Source organism: Camelus dromedarius, chromosome 12 (genome assembly GCF_036321535.1).
Source record: "Camelus dromedarius isolate mCamDro1 chromosome 12, mCamDro1.pat, whole genome shotgun sequence".
Taxonomy (NCBI): domain Eukaryota; kingdom Metazoa; phylum Chordata; class Mammalia; order Artiodactyla; family Camelidae; genus Camelus; species Camelus dromedarius.
In genome coordinates, this window is record NC_087447.1 from 48312254 (window position 1) to 48332748 (window position 20495).

Sequence of the window (20495 nt, forward strand, 5' to 3'; positions counted from 1 at the left end):
GGCTTCTACCCCTAAAAACCTTTCAGATCCACCCACTTTGCTTTACCCTCATATCAATGTGATCATGTCATTTTCCTGCCTAGCACCCCTCAGTGGCTTCCCTTTAGCTCTGTACCCATTAGCAGTCACTCCTCTTTCCCTATCCCCCAGCTCCTGGCAACCACTAATCTACCTTCCACTTCTATGGTTTTACCTCTCCTAAACATTTCTTTAAATGGAATTATATAAAATATGGCCATTTATATCTAGCTTCTTTCACTTAGCATGTTTTAAAGGTTCACCCATGTTGTAGCATGTATCAGTACTTCATTCCTTTTTACTGCCAAGTAATATTCCAATTTATGGACATCATCACCCCTCTTTGATCCACTCAAGAAACATACCAGGAAAGTAATGGGAGAAATGTTAAGATAGTAACACCCTAAGTCTATGTTAACTTTTTAAATCATTCAAGTACTTAAAATCTTTGGTTCTTTAAATATTATTAGGAATAAATTATTTAAGTTACATTTTATGACAGATCTAACTTGCCACTGAGGATCATAGGATAAAGTTTGAACTCTTTAGATTAGCACCTAAGTGCCTCCATGATTCTCCTCCTGCTTTCCTCTTCACACCCCTATTCATTCCAGCCATACATGGAACTAGTTTTAATTCCCTAGTACTGTGCTGTTCCTATATAGTTTACTGAATATTGTTTCCTCTGCCTTTAAAAACCCCCATACTACTCTTGAATTCTCCCAGTTTTCTCCTGTTTTTCCTCAAGACTCCAACCAGATGTTACCTCTTTTGAAAACTTCTTTGACCATCCCTGATTAAGTTAGGTAGGTATTTCTTTTATGGGTTCCTGCAGCTCCCTACACACCCTTCTACCACACATCTGATTCACCTCTGGATTCTCAGCACAGAGTGTGACACCAATCAGGTCCTGGTCTATGTGGGTTAACCTGAATTGATTCAGAAAGTTGTCCTGGACTTGATAACCTCTTGGTCCAGTTATGACTTTCATTGCCTATAAGAGCAGATATTGGCCACAATCATATCAGTAAGCAAACACCTTGGCAGATAGCAAGAGAAATCCTGCAGAGTCTGGGCTCCAACATCAGCTCTGGGTGCTAACCCTTCACCCAAGGGCCCTCTAGCTCTGCTAGAGACATGGAGATTGCCATGTCTGCCCAATCACCTAGCTTTCAGTGCCTCTCTTAGAGCATCTTTTTTCCTTTTGCAGATCAGCAGTTTGAGTGCTACGTTTGCAGAAATTTTCTTGGAAATAATCCAAAGCAATCTTCCTGAAGGAGTCAAACTGTCAGTGAGGGAGGTAGGTGTCAGTTTGAGAAGAAACTCCCCTGGTGACCCACCTGTGCTGAAAATAGGGATAAGAAAATCTAAACTGGCTGGCTTTAGAAACAGCAAAGACATGGACAATTAAGCCCAGATAATAATCAGGAAAGATGTGCAGGTTACTTTACCATAATCATTATTCTGGCTCTTCCAGTGTATCAGGGATGATGCTTTACAGACCATAGAAGCTGAACTCCATCACAGCATCCTGATGTTAGGGGTGAGCCCATTACACCCCAAAATTCCCTTCTTCGGGCAGTTGTGTAGCAGAAAGTACATGATTTAAGATCACATACAGTGTAATTAATCAGAACACATGTAGGGTAATGTGTATTCTAGAGAGAAGCTTCCTAGATCTTCAAGGCTTGACTGTAACTTGACTGAATATATTCAGTAAAGAATACCAAATATCAGAAGGAAGTTTGGCATGGAAAACTTGAAGTATGTTAGAAACCTTAGCCTACTGAGTATTTGGGTCCAGTTGCCAAAATGATCCTTGTTATGACAAAGATACATCAGGTCATCTTAGACCGATACCTGTTATTTTCTATTGTAAATGGAGATTTTGGCATTCTATCTCTTTTTTTAAGTGCTTTTGTTGTGATACTTACAGCATTTTGACATTAGTTCTTTATATGTCTGTCTTCTCTCACCAGACTATAAGTTGATTTAAGGCAGGGAGGAAGTCGAATTCAACTTTGAATCCTTGGTACCTATTACAAGTCTAGTACGTGGTAGATATTCAGTAAAAGTTAGTTGAATCTAAATCATTCTTTCCAGAGCTTGCTGAGGATCCTTTTCGGATGCTGGGCATATCTGAGTAACTGAAAGCTCTGTAGTAATTCCCTTATTTTCTTTTTCTTCTCCTCAGCACACTGAAGAAGACTTCAAGGGAAGATTCAAAGCTCGGCCAGAACTGGAAGAACTGTTAGCCAGGTTGAACTAGCTCATTGCAGACCCTTTCATGTTGGCACTGGTTATACTGTGTGCTAAGGAGAAGAGCTTCCTGGGTGGCCAAAGTTAAGTGGGACACCCTGACCCTCAATATCATTAGTACCCATCTCTTCCACTAGGAATGCCTCCTCTCTGTGGAGGAGTGCTTGCTAATTGTCAACACTTTCTTTTCAGCTAACCCTAGGTATCCTCCATCTAATAAAAATCTCCTGATGATGCAAGTGTGTGTATGTGAGAAGTCAGTCCATCCTGTGGAGTATCTTTAACTAAGAGATTCGATTTTTTTGTTTGTTTGTTTTCTGGTGCTTTAGCACACAAGCATGTTCTCCTTCAGTATTTCTCCACTTAGAGTGAACTCATCCTTTAAATCAGTCTGGCATGGAGTCCCTTTAGTGAAGCTGATGATCATAACATAAGTGAATTCTCTGTGGCTAGAAAGCATAGGGAGGGAGAGTTTGGCTTTGTATATAGAAGAACTCTCCAGATAGGATCAGGGTCTGTCCATAAGTGAAAAAAAATTCCCTTGTGGGATAGTGAGTGACTTGTCATAAGTATGCAGGTAGATGTTATAACTGCAGATGAGGGTTGCCTGGAATGACTTTAAGCAAAGAATTAAAGGTTGATCTTGGACAGGGGTCAGAAAACTACAACTTGTGAGTCAAATCCCACCAACTGCCTATTTGCTTTTTAAAAGTAATTTATTGAGGCAAAATTCATGTCACAAAATTAACCATTTTAAGGTGAACAATACAGTGGTATTTAATGCATTTAGAGTGTCATGCAACCTCTATTTAGTTCCAAAACCCTATTGCCTGTTTTTATAGATAAAGGTTTATTGGAACAGAGTCTTGCTAAGTCATTTACACATTGTCTGTGGCTGCTTTTATGCTACAGAGTTGAGTAATTGTGACAGAGACTGTAAAGCTAAAACATTTATTATGTGACCCTTTATAAAAATAGTTTGTCAAATCCTGATCTAAATCAATGGTTCTCAAACTTAAGCATGCATCAGGATCATCTGGAGGTCTTTTTAAAAGACAAATTACTAAACTCCACCCCTGGATTTTCTGATTTAGTAGCTCTTGAGTACGTGCTGCTGGTCCAGAGTTACCTCTTTAAGAACCACTGGTCTAAGTGACTGCTAATGTTTTTCCTACTCTGAGCATTAGTCCGTTCATACTTTTGTATATAATAGCTATCATTTATTGAGCTGGACTCTGCTAGGAACTATATTAGCTCTAATCCTCAAACCAGTTTTTTAGGGAGTATATAGTGTGCACGTGGATAGATATCCGTGTGTGTGAAAATGTGAGTATCTGAGTGTGTGAGTTTATCTCACTCACATTTATTGAGCCCTAATTATGCTATATACTTTATGTGGACTATCCTTGAGTTTGATGGTATTATCTCAGTTTTACAGATGGAGAAACAGGTTTGGAGAGATGAAGTGACTTCCTAGGGTCACATAGCCAATAAGTGGCAAAACTCTCCCTGCTGTTCTCCACTACTTCTTTGGGATGCCCCTAAATAGAGGTCTGTGGGAGCTCAGAGCATTCTTAGCATTGTATGTACTTTCGTGAAACTCATCAGTTTGGTTTCTTTGCCTTGGTTTCCAAAGGCAGTAAGAGGAAACTCAGATTTCTTCTCAAGGTATAACACTTAGGGAGGGCTGTCAAGGTAGCAGGTGCCCTTAATTAAAATGCTGCTCTGAATTCAAATTGAAGGCTCAGCAGGCCAGGACTTCCAAGTGAACCCCCACTGGAAGTGTGGGCAGAATTTGCGAGGTGAGGACTGATATTTTGGTTGCAGAATTACTCACTGCTGGGTGTCCGTTAGGGAAGATGAAAGAGCAGCAGTTAACAGATGAGTGTAAAGCTGGGGCATGTGTAGTGACTTGAACATAAAAAGGTGAATAAACATATATATTCTCTCTCTCTCTCTCTCTCTCTCTCTCTCTCTCTCTCTCTCTCCCTCTCTCTCCCTCCCTCCCTCCCTCCCCCTCTCCCTCTCTCCCTCTCTCCCTCTCTCCCTCCCCCTCTCCCGCTCTTTCTCGCTTCCATATCACATGGGCAATAGGCAATGTGACATCGACTCCATTTAGGAACCTGGAATACGGCAGTGTATTCTAGTTGCCCACCTTTCCTTGTTACCAATTTGTGAAAGCAAGATACAGGGTTTCATAAATTGACAAAATGTTAGAGCTGGAGGAAATTGGGACCCAGCTAGCCTAACCCTCTCTTTTAGCAACTGCATGTTAGGGGCCCAGGAAGGGCAGTGCTTTACTCAAGGTCACAGTGCGCCTCACTGGCAGAGCTGAGAGCATGATCCAGATCTTTTGATTCCCAGTCCATCCCTTTCCATTACATCACTGAGGGATGAGTCAGGTTTATCTCTTAAACAGGAGGCAACTGGGTTCTGTCACTTTGGAGCTCTTGTGTCACTGGCCTAGTTGATGATATATCCTCTCACCAGTCAAAGGACTTTTGTTGCTCATGATTAGTCTGCCCTGAAACAAATAGAAATTGTTCATAATGCCTTATCCTGGTAAGAGAGACAGAGATAATCTGATTGCTGGTACCTCAGAGTTACAAAATAATTGTAAGCTTCATTTGACTCTGCAGGGAAATGAACTTCTCTAGGATAATGTGGCAGTGAAATCAAATGGAATGCATCTCCTGGCTCTAGGTTGAAAATACCTCCCCCTCCCTCCCTGAGACAACTTATTATAAAGAAAAGAGGCAGACAAACCTGAGCTATTCCTAATTTCTACATTTTACGAATTCTGAGACTTCAGGTGAGTTATTTTAACTTCATTAAACCTCAATTTTCTAATCTGTAAAATGGGGATAATTTCTTTTTAGGCACTTAGATTATGTGTATAATGGACTGGCACGTGCTCAGTAAATGTTAGGTTACCTTCCTATTGAAACTTCTTTGGTATACTTTTTAAAAAGATTATTTTCTCATTGAGGTATAATTTATATATCGTGAAACACACAGATCTTAAGTGGATGTTTGATCAGTTTTGAAAAATGCAGTCACCTATAAAACCTACACTTCTGTTAAGATAAAGAACATTTCCATCTCCCTGAAAGGTCCCTTACATTCTTTCATAGTCATTCTTCCCAGACACAACCACTCATCTCACTCCTATTGCCACAGATTAGTTTTGCCTATCTAGTACAATATATAAATATCAGAGTATGTACTCTTCTGTGTCTGACTTGATTCACTTACTCTGATGTTTTATCCATGTTGTTGCATATATCCATAGTTCATTCCTTCAGCATACTTTTAGTTTTGAACCCAATAAAGGTTAAACTGTGTCTAGTACTGCTGCAAAAACATGAAGGCTAGACAGGAGAGAAGAAAGGGAAGATTAATGGATTAGAAGTCAGAGTACCTGGATTCTAGTTTTGGCTCTATCAATACATAACCTTTGAGATAATCTGTTTTGCTCTTCATTTTACAGATGAGTTAACTGGCCCAGGAGGGAAAGAGACTTGGCCAAGGTCACAGGGATAGCTCCAAGTCACTCGATTGCTGGTATTGTACACATTACTGAGATTTTTAGAAATGGATTTTTATGTAGATCAGTAACTTTCAAGAGGGACTGAATGCCCAAGTTAAATGGACAGTTTTCCTAGTGGAGGCCAGTGGATTCCTCAGCTTCACGTGTGAGCCCCATTCCTCTGGCTGAGGTAGCTTGGTCCTCCACCATCAAGCCTAAAAATTGCCAGCTGTGGATTCTGAAAGGGTATGTTCTAGTTGTAGAGAAAAAAAAATGGAATCTGGATGATTTGACCACTCAGATACTGTAGTAATGTTCAGAGACCCTGGTCCTGTCTGTAGGATATAAAGTGTACTTAGGCAAGGAAAGCTCTCTGAGCATGCATTGGGCATGTCTGCAACTGGACCTGCTGGCAAGGCACTACAGACAGAAGCAGCCAGTGTACCCCATGCTTGTTTAATCTGTACTTTGATCTCTTTGTGCTGTTTTTGTCTTCAAATGTCTGATTTCCCTGGAGAATCTGAAATGATTCACTTAGCTCTTATACCCACCCTGGAATAACTCATTCTCAGGCATTTCAGGTTGAGGGAATCAGCTCCACATTTAGACAGAATAGCCAGGCTCTGAAAGATGTTCAGGCTCTGAAGAAAGAAAGTCTTCTTCAGAAGATAGCTTAGAGAAGGAGAGAACCCTTCCCACTTCCTCTGCCTGCCTTAGGTCCCTGCTGGGGCAGAGCAGGGAGTCCTAGCATTCCATACAGTGGGCAAGTATAAAGTTTCAACCTGGACCCCCTCCAGTTCTCCTTGGATTTCTAAAGTCAGCAGCCCAGGACTTTGGCAATTTTACCTGAGGGAGGAAGAGTGGGAGGAGTATCTTATTACTCATTTAGTAAAACACATTACAGTGCACCTTTGTACTGAGCACAGGCCACGTCCCCAGCCAAGGACCTTGCAGGGAAGAGCCAAATCATGAGTCTGCCTGAGGCCTAGCCAAGGGTGGCACCCAGCCAACAGGTCTCTCCACTCATCCCTGGCACTAAGCTTCTCTGCAGAGGTAGGTGTGGATTGTATAGGAACAGGCATGGACCCCCCTAAACTCCAGCTCCATGGCTGTGGGCTGCATAGCTGAGAGATTAAAAAACATACTAATCGAGAACACTGTGGGCAAGTTGTGCTGGTTAATTTCCTTTTTATAAAGCACTAAAAAAAGGTAAAGTAATATTTACACAGTAAGTAGGGTCACTTAGTGTGTGTTAAGCACCATAATAGGCACTGGATGCTTGTGAGAGAGCAAAGAGCAAAGAATAGCACAGGCTTTGGAACAAGACACCCTTGGAGTCTAATCCTCAGTCTGACCTTTACTTCCTCCTCTATAAAGGGCAGTTAGTTGAGTGTTAGGAGGACCAGAAGATAATGTAGCTCAGGACAGTGACTAGCACACAATAATAATGGTGATATAGCTAACATCCAGTGAATGCTTACTATGTGCCAGACACTGTTGCCAAACTCTTTACCAGTACTCATTCTTTCAAGAACCCTATGAGGAAGATCTACATTAATTAGGTTTTTTTTCAATTATTTTTTTTGAGGTACTGGGGATCAAATTCAGGACCTTGTGCATTCTAAGCACATGCTCTACCACTGAGCTATACCCTCCCCACTATATGCATTAGTTTTGATGCCTGTGAGAAAGGTATTATAACTACATTTTTAAAGAAGAAAAAACAGATCCTGAGATGTTAAGTAATTTGCCCAAAATCACACAGCCAGTAAGTGGCATAGTGGGATCTGAAAGTAGCATGTCATAGGGATTGAGACCACAGGTGCTGGAACCAGACACCCTGGGTTAAATGCTCCATACATGTGTTATAATAGATCAGTAAATGCTAACAAATTTTATTTCCAGATATTTATGTATTATCTTTCATTTAATTCTCTTAGTATGCCTATTAAATAGGAATTATCCCCCTTTATTTGAGGAAACAGGCCTGAGTGGCAATAGAGGTCTCCTTGCCCAAACATTCTGTGACCTCCCCACAGTGTTAGCTCCCTGTTAGACTGGAGCCCTCCCAAACCTGTTCCCTACGCTTAGCTAGTTTGAAAGCCATTCCTCTTGCTGAGGAGGTCCTTATACCCTTCCCCTCTGCTAGAATCCCCTGTCCTACATCTATGGCCTATTATTTCTACTTTAATTACACAAATTAATACATAGATACATTTCTGTTGTAACAGATTTGAATATATAAGCAAATATAGTCCTTATGGATGGAACTTTACATTGTGACCATTTATTCACTATTATAAACAGTGCTGCAATGAATCTAATAGCATATACATCTTGTAAAAAGATGTTTAAGAGGATTCCTAAAAGAGGAATTACTGTTTAAATATTTAAGATATTTATAGATGTCACCAAATTGCCCTGAAAAGCATTACTAATTTATGATCCCTTCAATATGTGAATATGTCTGTTTCCTTCCATCCCTACCAATACTGGTCATTAAAACACTTTTAATACACCCATTTATGATAAAAACTCTCACCAAAGTGGGTATAGAGGGAACATACGTCAACATAATAAAAGCTATATATGACAAACCTACAGCCAGCATAGTACTCAACAGTGAAAAACTCAAAAGTTTCCCACTAAAATCTGGGACAAGACAAGGCTGCCCACTATCACCACTCCTATTCAACATCGTCTTGGAAGTCCTAGCCACAGCAATCAGGCAAGAGAGAGAAATAAAAGGGATCCAAATTGGAATAGAAGAGGTAAAAGTGTCACTATACATAGATGACATGATACTATATATAGAAAACCCTAAAAGGTCCACACAAAAACTACTAGAAATAATCGAAGAATTCAGCAAGGTAGCAGGTTACAAGATTAACATTCAAAAATCAGTTGCATTTCTTTACACTAATGATGAATCAACAGAAAAAGAAAGTAAAGGAACAATCCCCTTTAAAATAGCACCCAAACTAATAAAATACCTAGGAGTTAACCTAACCAAGGAGGTGAAAAACTTATACACAGAATACTATAAAACACTGATTAAGGAAATTAAAGAAGACTTAAAAAAATGGAAAGATATCTCATGCTCCTGGATTGGAAGAATCAATATTGTTAAAATGGTCATACTGCCCAAGGCAATCTACAGATTTAATACAATCCCTATCAAATTACCCAGGACATATTTCACAGAACTAGAACAAATCGTTATAAAATTTAGATGGAACCACAAAAGACCTAGAATTGCCAAAGCATTACTGAAGAAGAAGAAAGAGGCTGGAGGAATAAGTCTCCCAGACTTAAGACAATACTACCGAGCTACAGTCATCAAGACAGCATGGTATTGGTACAAAAACAGACATATGGACCAATGGAACAGAATAGAGAGCCCAGAAATGAACCCACAAACTTTTGGTCAACTAATCTTCAACAAAGGAGGCACGAATATACAATGGAATAAAGACAGTCTCTTCAGCAAATGGTGTTGGGAAAACTGGACAGCAGCATGTAAATCAATGAAGCTAGAACACTCCCTTACACCATACACAAAAATAAACTCAAAATGGACCAAAGACTTAAACACAAGACAATATACAATAAACCTCCTAGAAGAAAATATAGGCAAAATATTGTCTCACATACGTCTCAAAAATGTTCTCCTAGGGCAGTCTACCCAAGCAATAGAAATAAAAGCAAGAATAAACAAATGGGACCTAATGAAACTTACAAGCTTCTGCACAGCAAAGGAAACCATAAGTAAAACAAACGACAACCTATGGAATGGGAGAAAATTTTTGCAAACGATGAAATCGACAAAGGCTTTATCTCCAGAATATATAAGCAGCTCATATGACTTAATAAGAAAAAAATAAACAACCCAATCCAAAAATGAGCAGAGGACCTAAACAAGCAATTCTCCAAGGAAGAAATACAAATGATCAATAGGCACATGAAAAAATGCTCAATATCACTAATTATCAGAGAAATGCAAATCAAAACTACAATGAGGTATCACCTCACACCAGCCAGAATGGCCATCATTCAAAAGTCCACAAATGACAAATGCTGGAGAAGCTGTGGAGAAAAGGGAACCCTCCAACACTGCTGGTGGGAATGTAGTTTGGTGCAGCCACTGTGGAAAACAGTATAGAGATTCCTCAAAAGACTAGGAATAGACTTACCATATGACCTAGGAATCCCGCTCCTGGGCATATATCCAGAAGGAACCCTATTTCAAAAAGACACCTGCACCCCAATGTTCATAGCAGCACTATTTACAATAGCCAAGACATGGAAACAGCCTAAATGTCCATCAACAGATGACCGGATAAAGAAGATGTGGTATATTTATACAATGGAATACTATTCAGCCATAAAAGCCAACAACATAATGCCATTTGCAGCAACATGGATGTTCCTGGAGAATGTCATTCTAACTGAAGTAAGCCAGAGAGAGAAAGTAAAACACCATATGAGATCACTCATATGCAGAATCTAAATTAAAAAAAACATAAATACAAAACAGAAACAGACTCATAGACATAGAATACAGACTTGTGGTTGCAAGGGGGATGGGGGGTGTGAAGGGACAGACTGGGATTTCAAAATGTAGAATAGATAAACAAGATTATACTGTATAGCACAGGAAATATATATAGGATCTTATGGTGGCTGACAGTGAAAGAGAATGTGACAATGAATGTATGTATGTTCATATATAGCCTAAAAATTGTGCTCTACACTGGAACTTGACACAACATTGTAAAATGACTATAACTCAAAAAAAACAATGTTTAAAAAAATGGAAGAAAAAAATACTTAATTTTTGTCAATAGAATCATCTAACAGTACTTTGTTTTTAAGACATGCATTTCTCTGATTATCAGTTATGTAGAATATATTTACATTTTCCTATGTTTTGTGGGTATACTTAACTTTGTTTACTTGTCAGTTGGACTACTGCTTTTCTTTACTGATTTCTAGGTACTTTTTATTTGTTGCAGATGGTAATCCTTTCTGCTATATATGTTACAAATAGGTAATATCTACTTCATTTTTAATGGTGTCAACTCAACTCCATTCTCTTCTTTGAGATTCTTGCTGACAGCTGCAGTCCACACTGCTCCCTCTGATGACACACGACACTGAGCACACATGGCCCAACAGAGATTCATCTCTTTCTATACACCCAGTCATCCCCTTCTGCTTCAAGGCTGAAACTGGACTTTATTATTCTTTGGACTGGTATTCCTCATATTTTCTCCCCTCTTTTCTCTTTCTCCCCTCTCCAAATACCAACACAAAGGCTCAAAGTAGTTTTAGGGCTACTGTATTTCTGATTTGTGATAACACACACACACACACACACACACACACTCAAGAAATGTTGCTGCTATTGATGAGAGCATATGCCCCTTTGCACTCCAGCTCTGTAGCAGGGGTCACTCTCCCAGCTCCCTTCCAACTCCCAAATGCTTTACAGGGCTAGACAGAAAGTAACAGAATGGGTAATGCAGCTCCATGGAAGAAAAATGAAAAGCAGTGGCGAACTGTTGTGAACTGGAGAACACAACCACCTAAAAGAAAAATCATTATTCAGCTTCAGAAAATTGTCACGTAGGACTCTAAGCTCCACGTTGACAGCCTCACATTGTTCAAAAGCTGAAAATCTGTATGTTATGTTAATGTACTTTTTAAAACATCAAGCTAACATTGTGTTTGCTGGGTTGGGAGTGTGCTGAGTTAAGACTCTGCATTTTCTAATTCAACAGAGTCTGGCATATGAGAGGTACTCAGTGTTTGTTTCCCATTTGCTTTTCCTTCCATTAGATTGACTGAAATATCCAGAACAAATGATGAGATAAAGTCATTTATATTATTGTTAGGATTAGTTGTTCTAGTGTTGTTTTGTTTCTCTCTCAAACCAGACTAAGCAACATGAAGGCAGAGATCATATTTTCATCACATCAGTTTCCAACACGGTGCCTGGCACATGAGAAGGTCTCTGAAAACCCTGATATTTTTGAACCAGTGACTTAATAAATGAAGAAATGATTAGGTAACAAATTTACCTTTAGATTGTGAATTTACTTTAAAATTAAATGTCCATGTAATCAGCTCAGGGCTAGACACACTGACCCAGGACACAGGGTAGGAGAGCATCCCTTAACTCCATTCTTGTTTTACATGGCAAATACTGGTCAGTATTTAATATTGGTGGCACAAGATGGATGAGGATGTGTGGGATCTCAACATGAAAATATGACAGCTTTTTATGGCAGAAATGTCCAAACCCATGGCTGCCTGGCTTTCAACCCCAGGCCCAAGACTATCCCCAAGTCTTACACTTCTTGGCCCACACTTCCACTGTTTAGGATTTCTTCCTCCCATGATCTCTCTGGGTGCTAGTTTCTGCAGGGCCATCCTCTGGGGATAGGTGGTTTGGGATTTCAGCTGTGGGCACTGCTTTGCTCTTTCCTCCTCTGCAGCTCCTCCCTTCGCCTTGCCTGCTGTTCACTCATGCAATCCCTGAAGGCCTGCACCTGTGGCTGGCACTGTCGCCAGTCCTGATGCTGGGCCATGCACTCCTGCACTGCATAGTGGGAAGCAGCACAGCCAGAGCGGGAGATCAGCTGATCCAGTGGGTCTTCTTCCTCATCCTCCTTCTTCATCGGTCGGGACCAGGTATGGCCTTGCGCTGACATCTTTGGGAGTCTCTAGAACATCAATGGAGGGAAGGTTAGAGTAGGGACATGATTATGTATGATGCTGTTCCTCTGTTGTAAGTAACACTGACCACTGCATTGTTATAGCCTATTTATACATATGTCTCCTCTTGGAGATTGTAAGCTATTTGAGGAGAGATACTGGGTCTGATTTACCTTGGCACTCCCTGGCAGAGAGCAGGCACTGCAAAATGGTTTGAACTGAACAGAATGAGATAAAGTACATGAGAATGCTTAGCACAGCACTAATAAGCTCGAAATGATTCTAATAATAGAATTGAATTAGCTATCTTCTTCCATCCAATTGGCTTTATTCTACGGCTGGATTAGAACAAAGTTTAACACTTGAGAGAGTACCCAAGTATGGGTAGGGTTTGACATATGGGAGGAATGGAGAGAGCTGTGTGGCTGTAACATGGAGCATACAGGGTCCAGGGCAAGAAATGAGTCTGTGAGGTGAGTGAGTGTACTTAATATAAGGTGTATTCGCCCAGACTGTCTTCCCACAATAATCTGCTTCAGAATACCCAGCACAAGGTAGCATACAGAAAGGTTTGAAGAGAAATGACCTCAGGTTTTGTACAAATTTCACCATGACAGGCTGTAAATGAGCTAGGACTCTTTAATGCCTTTCCTGAGTCTCTGATTCATTCAAGAAATGATCACTGAGGAGCTATCACATACCCCGCATTATGCTAAAGTTAAGGATACAGGAGTGAGCAAGACAGACACAGTGCCTGCCTTCATAGAGTTTACAATCTAGACAAGTAAATAGGCTATTTACTTGTGTACAGTATGTACAGACAGCTAAGACTGGGAACACAGTAGGGGAATACCTAATCCAGACAAGGGCAGGAATAGGCAGGGAAGGCTTCCTGGAGAAAGTGATTTCTAAACTGAGACTTGAAGGATGAATGAATAAGAGTTAGCCAAAGATATAAAGAATATTCCTGGTCAATGGATGAGCAGGGTGAGGGTCTGAGACAGAATGTGACAGAAGGGGAATTGCAAGTTCTACATGACTGGAGAATAGAGTATGAGAACGGGAAAATTAATGAAATTGGTTAAATGAAAAAGTATCTGATCATAGCAACGCCTTGGTAATCATGTTAAGGCGTCCAGAAGGCAATGCCGAAGTCACGAGAAGGATTTAAGGACTCTATACCTATACAAAACTCTCTGCTTTGGAGGCAGTATAACCTAAGAGAGGAGGGGGAAAATGAGCTTTGAAAACAGACTTGAATTGGAAACTTAGCTTTGTTACCGACTCTTTGAGTGACTTTGGGTAAACCACTTCAAAATCTCTCTTGAAAAACAGATAATATCTACCTCACAATACTGCTGACGACTAAATGAGATAACGTACGTTAAGGAGCCTGGCACGTCCAAAGAGTTCAATGAATGATAGCTCCCGTACGTGTTTCCTCTTCCTAAATACAGTGAGCTCTTTTAAGGCAAGGGGCAAACCCCTTAGAACAAGTACGGTGGGAAAAACAGTGCCTTGGATCCTAAGCCAAGAAATCTGGGTTCGAATACCAGCACCTCGCCTTACTATGAACATGCCTTAGCGTGCAATCTTTTCTAAGGTAATATTTAACTCGCAGAGTTCCTGTAAGGATTAATATAATAATGAATGACACGTGCATGGGCTACAACAGAAATAAAGTAAATGCTACTGTACTTTTTCCCACCATTACCCAGCTTCAGCCTCCCCTGGAGTAAAGAGAGATAGACCCTTGCACAGAGATCAGGGCAAGCCAGATGGTCGGCAGCTGGTTGTGGAGGCTGGTCTGGACTAAGAAGGCATGGAAAGGATGGGAAAGCAGAGAAATCCAGGTGGCTAAGTCACCCAACGCTCCTCTCCCACCTTCAGAAGAGGACGCGTGCACGCGCGCCCCCACGCGGCCACCGGGCACACCCCCGTTGTGCCTGCTGCGCTACACCGCGCATGCACACGGCACACAGTGCTCACCGATCAGGCTGACAAGACTCGAAGGACGCGCGCTCCTGCACAGCGGCGTCGGTTTTACAGGCAGCTGGAACTCTTCCGACCCTTCTGTCAGGAACCAGCCTCCTGTGGGGAGCGCGCGCGCGCAAATGGATGGGGTGGAGAAGAGGACCTATCGCGCATTTTCATTGGTGGTCTGTCGGTATAGATCCCGCCCTTCGTTCTCGACGCAGCTCCTTCGGAGGACCCACTTCCGGGAAAGAGCGGAAGAGGCGGTCTGGTGGAGGCGGGGTCAAGATGGCGGCGCCTTTGAGGATTCAGAGCGACTGGGCCCAAGCCCTCAGGTGAATTCAGGTCCAGAACCGGGACGGAGGAGGCGGGTAGCAGATGTTGCCTTTACGTTAAGGAAAGCCATGCTCGATCCAGGATATCCATATGGATTACCTCATCAATTGTTGAGGGAACCCTGGGTCTAGAAAAAGAAGTCTCAAACGCCCATAGCCATTGTTTTTCAGCCTCAGAAGAGCTATGCTGAGGGCAAAAAAACACATACGCGTCGTGTGATTCCAGAGGCAGAATAGGATCAGTCAGTTGGAGAAAGACTGGAAAATTGGGAGGCAGGAAGTCTCTTGGCCAAGTAGTCATGGTCATTTAGCAAATATTGGTCCTCAGCTATTTATAAAAGTCCCGGTACTTGCCACCACCGCATTGTCATTGTGCGATGGAATCTTTGTATCTTCCTCGGCCCCTAGTGGTGTATTAGTCATATTGTACAATTCTGTTAAGGAAACAGCGTAACGCCTACCATGTCGAGATTGACCTAGATAGATACTCCGTGGAGTTCAAATGTGCACTTTAAATTTAAGGGGTGGTTCCTGCCCTCAAGAAATTAACAGCTTAATTAGGGATGCACAGCAAACCATTCACTCATTTAACATATATTTATTGATCATATACTGTGCAACTTATGCTAGGCACCAGAATGAGTACAGCAGTGCTGTGAATGGCAACCATTATTACTCATAAGTTTTTCAAATTAAAACAGTGGTGAAGATGAATAAAGCATAGTCTCCTGCATTTAAGAAACTTACACTTTACTAAGTGGGCTAAAATAAAATACACATTACTTACTACAACACAAAATGTGTAATAGGAAGAACACTGACATTTATTGAGGGCTACCAAGGGCCTCTGAGAGAACACAAGTCCAGAATCAGGAAATAACTTGCCCAAGATTGTGCAGCTAGTAAGTATTTCATCAAATATATGGTGGAATATTTGAGATTCATTTAACCGACAGATCTATGCATTAAACACTTAATCCACAAAACTTTCTTCAACAAATAAAATTTGTCTATGCCTGGATGAGATTTTAGACTAGATCATTTCTAAGTGCTAGTGGCCAAATTAGGATCCTTTTTGACATTGAGTGAGCCTAATTAGGTTTTTGTCTCTTCATAGGAAGGATGAAGGGGAGGCCTGGCTGAGCTGTCACCCCCCAGGTAATGTCCTTAAATCTATATGCTTTCCCTTTAGAAAAAGAGAATTTACTACTAAAAGAGAGCTTCCTGCTTTCTCCTGGCCCAGACTGCTTATACAGTGCTCATAGTCTTCAAATGTTCTTAACTAGTCTGTGCTGTTCTGACATCACTCCAACTTCTCCATTCTAGGGGAAAGTCTTCAGATTAGTTTTCCATTGGAAGCCACAAACTTATCTGTGGAGACATTGCTGGTGCATCTTTATCAGTCTCTTAGCCATTCATTATTGTATCCTAAGCAGTTCTGTAGCTTCAGTTGTGATTGTCCTGCAGTTCTAGATCTGCAGTTCTAGTTCTGACCTCTCTTCAATTTCAAGCAGAGATTAAATAGCTGTCTGCTAAATGTTTCTGCTTAAAGTTCTCACTGTTATCTTGGGTTTATCAAATCCAAAACCTGAAGCCAAGCACTTCTGTTGTCAAATGGGTTCTCTTTCTTGATTTTCTCATTTCTTAAGTTACCACCGTTCTAGGTATCAGAGTAAAAAGCCTAGTCACTTCACCCTGCCATATATTGTTAGTTCTCAAGTCTTATAAGTGTTTCCTTTGGATGACATTCATGTGTTATTCCAGTTCATTCGTTTGCAGTTAGTGTGGTAACATGTGGTAACTTCTAAATTTGTGAGAAAATTTTGTTTTAGTGGTTATTTTTTCATTTTGGAGATACTTTATGTTTTTATATAATAATATATTCTATTTCTATGAGAAATAGAGTTTTAAATAGAGTTTTCTTTTGAGGAAATTGGTGCTGCACAGGAGAAGGATGGTAGCTAGAAGGTCTCAAAAATCAAAGGTTTTTAAACTTACAGTTACCAAGGGGGAAAGGAGGTGTGAAGGGATAAATTGGGAGTTGGAGATTTGCAGATACTAACTACTATATATAAAATAGATAAACAAGTTTCTACGATATAGCACAGGGAACTATAGTCAATATCTTGTAATAACTTATAATGAAAAAATATGAAAAAGAATTTATGTATGTATATGTATGACTGAAACATTGTGCTGTACACCAGAAATTGACACAACATTGTAAACTGACTATACTTCAACTAAAAAATAAAGTTAAAAGAATCAAGGGTTTTTATTTTATTTTTAAACATGGGTACTAATGGAAAGCAATTAAGATATAAGATGTAGGTAAAGGAAAAAAGAACTAACTGAAAAATCAGTGCCTTGGAGGAGAGACTTAAGTCTGAAAGGCTAAGATGAAAGAAGATGAGCTTAAGTGTAGATGTAGATATGGAAATTTGAGACTATCTTATATCCTCAATTTTCTTCATGATGTTGGAAGTAGGGTCAGCTCTTAAGGAAGAGTTTTTTTTTCCCTGAAATAACAGTTTATTAAAATAAAATGTGTGCTAATGTGCTAGATGCTTTACATACATTATTTCTGTTTCTCACAACTGTATCAGTTTACCTACCTGTTAGGATTCTAATTTTTTTTAGATAATAACTTTACTGAGATATAATTCCCATACCATAAGGTTCACCTTTTTAAAGTGTACAATTCAGTGGATTTTAGTATATTCACAGAGTTGTGTGTCTATCACCACTATCTAATTCCAAACATTTTAAAAGAAACCCTGTACTCTTTAGCAGTCACTCCCCATTCCACCCTCCTCCCAGCCCCTAGCAGTCACTAACTGACTTTCTGTCTCTATAGATTTGTCTCTTCTGGATGTTTCACATAAATGGAATTGTAATATGTGGCCTTTTGTGTCTTTGATTTAGCATAATTTCAAGGTTTATCCATTTTGTAGCATTCATTTATTTTTGTGGCCAAGTAATATTCTATTGTAAGGATATACCCCATTTTTTGCTTTTTCATCAGTAGATGGACACTTAAATTGTGAAGGTAAAGCCGGGCTGGGCTAACAAGGTGACTCAAGTCTAAGAATGTGAAGGAAAAGCTGGGCTGGTCTAACAAGATAGCTCACAAATCTAAGTATCGGAATACTGATCTGAGTTCTGCTGGACTAACTGGTAAATCTAAGTTAATTAGTGTTGGTTTGCTGTTCATGTTTTTTTGCTAGCCAGCTGGGTTTTCAAAGATACATATCTGGCTTTGGAATGTTGGTTTGCTGCCTCCCTGCCTCTACTTTTGTGATAATGATGCTGCTAAAGCTGTTCCATGCCTATTGGCTGAATACCCTAAGCTTGTACTTTACTCTATAAAACCTCATGTGCACGTCTTGGAGGTGCTCAGAGCTTCGGAGCAGAAGCCCCTCTGAGCCCGCCGGTGTAATACATCTGAGTACTCCAACCCTCCGAGTGGTGCTTGTTTCTTGGCTGGTCTGTCATTTCCGTAACAAAGTCATTTCCACTTTTTGGCTGTTATGAAAGAAGTTTTGATGGCAGGATAGGTGTCATGAGAACTGGCTGCTCTGGGGAATAAAAGGGGCAAAAGGACTGCAAAGCTGCAGAGTTTGAAGCTCTGTAGGAAATTGTAATGGTGCCAGTCTGCACAGTTGTGTCATTTTCTGTAGTAGCACTCAGCAGCCTATGCTTAGAAATGTAGAACATGACTGACTGGATTAATTCTACTTTTGTTACATAGACAAAAAACCAAGATTGAGGTCATTTCAGTGACTTTACAATTGTAGAGTGCTCACTGAGGGTACTAACAGGAGATTGGCTGAAATGATGTACCATAAAGGCCAGACTTCACAGGATGGTTAGGGAAGCCAGGAGAGAATCATGGAGTGGGACAAAAAGCAGAGTTCCCTCAGTCCTGTTTTTGTGGCATCTTTCTGAACTAGCATTTCATGCCACTTCCCTGCTGAAGCTTCTTTACTGTATCTTCTCTAGGCCAAACTTCTACCCTCGATTGTGAGTTGCTTAATTAATATCTTTCAACTACCTTTTCCATGACTGTTGTCACTGAACTAGTATATTAATTGATCCCTCCTTCCCTCTTGTTCTTTGTGTCTTTTATTCTTGATACGCCCCATCCCTGACTTGCAGTTTCCTTTCTCTTCTGCCTAGCTTTCTTTCAAGGTCCTACTTAAGTCCCACCCTCTCTAAGAAGGTCTCCCACTCTGTGTGAATCCATGATGGTTTTTACTTCCCTTTTACTCTTAGAATCTCTGTTTGGTGCAGCAGGTATTTACTGAATAATTTGTAGCACCTTGCTAGTTTGTGAGCTCAAGGACTTCACAGTCTCATAGGGAAGCTGGAAATGTAAACGACATGTTATGGGCTGTTACAAAAGTGTATATAGGAGGCTCAGAAGAAGAAAAGAACATTTTTAACTCCATTCTGCCATCTGCATATGATTATGTGTAGGATAATATTTTATTTCGTCCATATCACTGCAAAAGCAATGTCCTACTTAAGCAAATTTTCCAGATTACTGAAGTTTAATTCTTTATTGTATATTATGTGTATATACTGTGGATAAATGCATATATTTATGTTGGTCTTCACCTTTCATCCTGGAAGAATTTTATTTCACAGCCAGTAAATGAGGTTGAGATCACTCTAGTAGCTTTCTCTACAAACACTATATTACATCTCAAAATCTTTGTTCATAACTTTTAGCCCTTGAGTGTATTCCCTCCAAATTAGATTCACTTCACCTCACTTTTAACACAAGTACTTGCTTCTCTGTCATGAGCCAGTTTCCTCTCATCTATACAGGTGCCTGAATTGGGTGTTCAAGAAGAAAAATGTTAAATTCTCTTTTTTTGATAAATGCTTCTTTTGTGCTATATAGGTAAACCAACTTTGTATGGCAGCCTAACTTGTCAAGGAATTGGCCTTGATGGCATCCCAGAGGTTACAGCTTCAGAAGGATTTATTGTGAATGAAATAAACAAGGTGGGTTTTTATGTCTTCTAGATGGCACCATGTGCAAAACTATAGTAGTACTTAAATATCTGCTTTAAATATTTATACTTTTATCTACATATCAGTATCAGCTCCACTTCATTTGTACAATAATCATAGTTTTTTTTTTTACTGCCTTTGAATGTCAAAAGTTTTCTTTTTCTTTGGTACTTAACATTTGTTTTTAGATGCAAACTTTCTCTTGCTTCCCTTATATCAGTGCTGTCCAATAGATAAATAATGTGAGCCCTGTATGTAATTTTAAATTTTCTAGTAGTCACATTAAAAAGGTAAAAATAAACAGGTGAAATTAATTTTAATAATGTATTTTATTTAACCCAATATATCTAAAATATTATTTCAACCTGGAATTAATATGATAAATTATTAGAGATGGTTTACATTCCTTTTTTCTTATTAAGTCTTTGAGATTCTTTGTATATTTTACCCTTAGAACACATCTCAATTCAGACTCTGATTTTTTATTGGGAATACTTGATATGTATTTAGGTTTTTAAAAATTTACAGTTAAAAACATAGATCCACATACCTAAGTAGTTCCAAACATACTTAAAAGTTTTCTGATAACTGAATGAAGTATCAGTTTTAAAATTAAACTTTAAATAAAATTAGAAATT

At 39.8% G+C, this 20495-nt stretch overlaps 3 protein-coding genes across 8 annotated transcripts in view; 2 read left to right on the top strand and 1 right to left on the bottom strand.

The window, feature by feature from the left end:
• The window catches only part of MRPL48 (mitochondrial ribosomal protein L48), a 41395-nt gene extending 38879 nt beyond the window's left edge, over nucleotides 1–2516 (top strand). Inside the window, exons 7-8 of the mRNA XM_010989357.3 lie at nucleotides 1229–1318; nucleotides 2213–2516. Of these exons, the coding sequence (XP_010987659.1) occupies nucleotides 1229–1318; nucleotides 2213–2287 (165 nt within the window). The 3' untranslated portion in view covers nucleotides 2288–2516. The remainder of the gene's footprint in view (nucleotides 1–1228; nucleotides 1319–2212) is intronic.
• A 3307-nt stretch (nucleotides 2517–5823) lies between these two features.
• Nucleotides 5824–20495, top strand: part of PAAF1 (proteasomal ATPase associated factor 1) — a 47687-nt gene continuing 33015 nt past the window's right edge. For 5 of the 6 annotated variants that reach the window (XR_010383419.1, XR_004139304.2, XR_010383420.1 and 2 more), the window contains exons 1-3: nucleotides 14645–14835; nucleotides 15953–15993; nucleotides 19745–19848. Coding sequence is in view for 2 of the 6 variants with exons in the window: in XM_010989377.3 (XP_010987679.2) it covers nucleotides 14645–14835; nucleotides 15953–15993; nucleotides 19745–19848 (336 nt within the window). In the remaining 4 variants the exon portion in view is untranslated. Of the gene's footprint in view, nucleotides 5842–14644; nucleotides 14836–15952; nucleotides 15994–19744; nucleotides 19849–20495 lie in introns of those variants that run through there. The other variant, XM_064492696.1, reaches the window with a different exon arrangement.
• Nucleotides 11675–14642, bottom strand: LOC105096946 (cytochrome c oxidase assembly factor 4 homolog, mitochondrial). The gene is made up of 2 exons (XM_010989397.3): nucleotides 14516–14642; nucleotides 11675–12534 (listed from the first exon to the last, which is right to left on the bottom strand). Exon 2 carries the CDS (start codon nucleotides 12520–12522, stop codon nucleotides 12268–12270), a length of 255 nt encoding a protein of 84 aa, XP_010987699.1. The 5' UTR covers nucleotides 12523–12534; nucleotides 14516–14642; the 3' UTR covers nucleotides 11675–12267.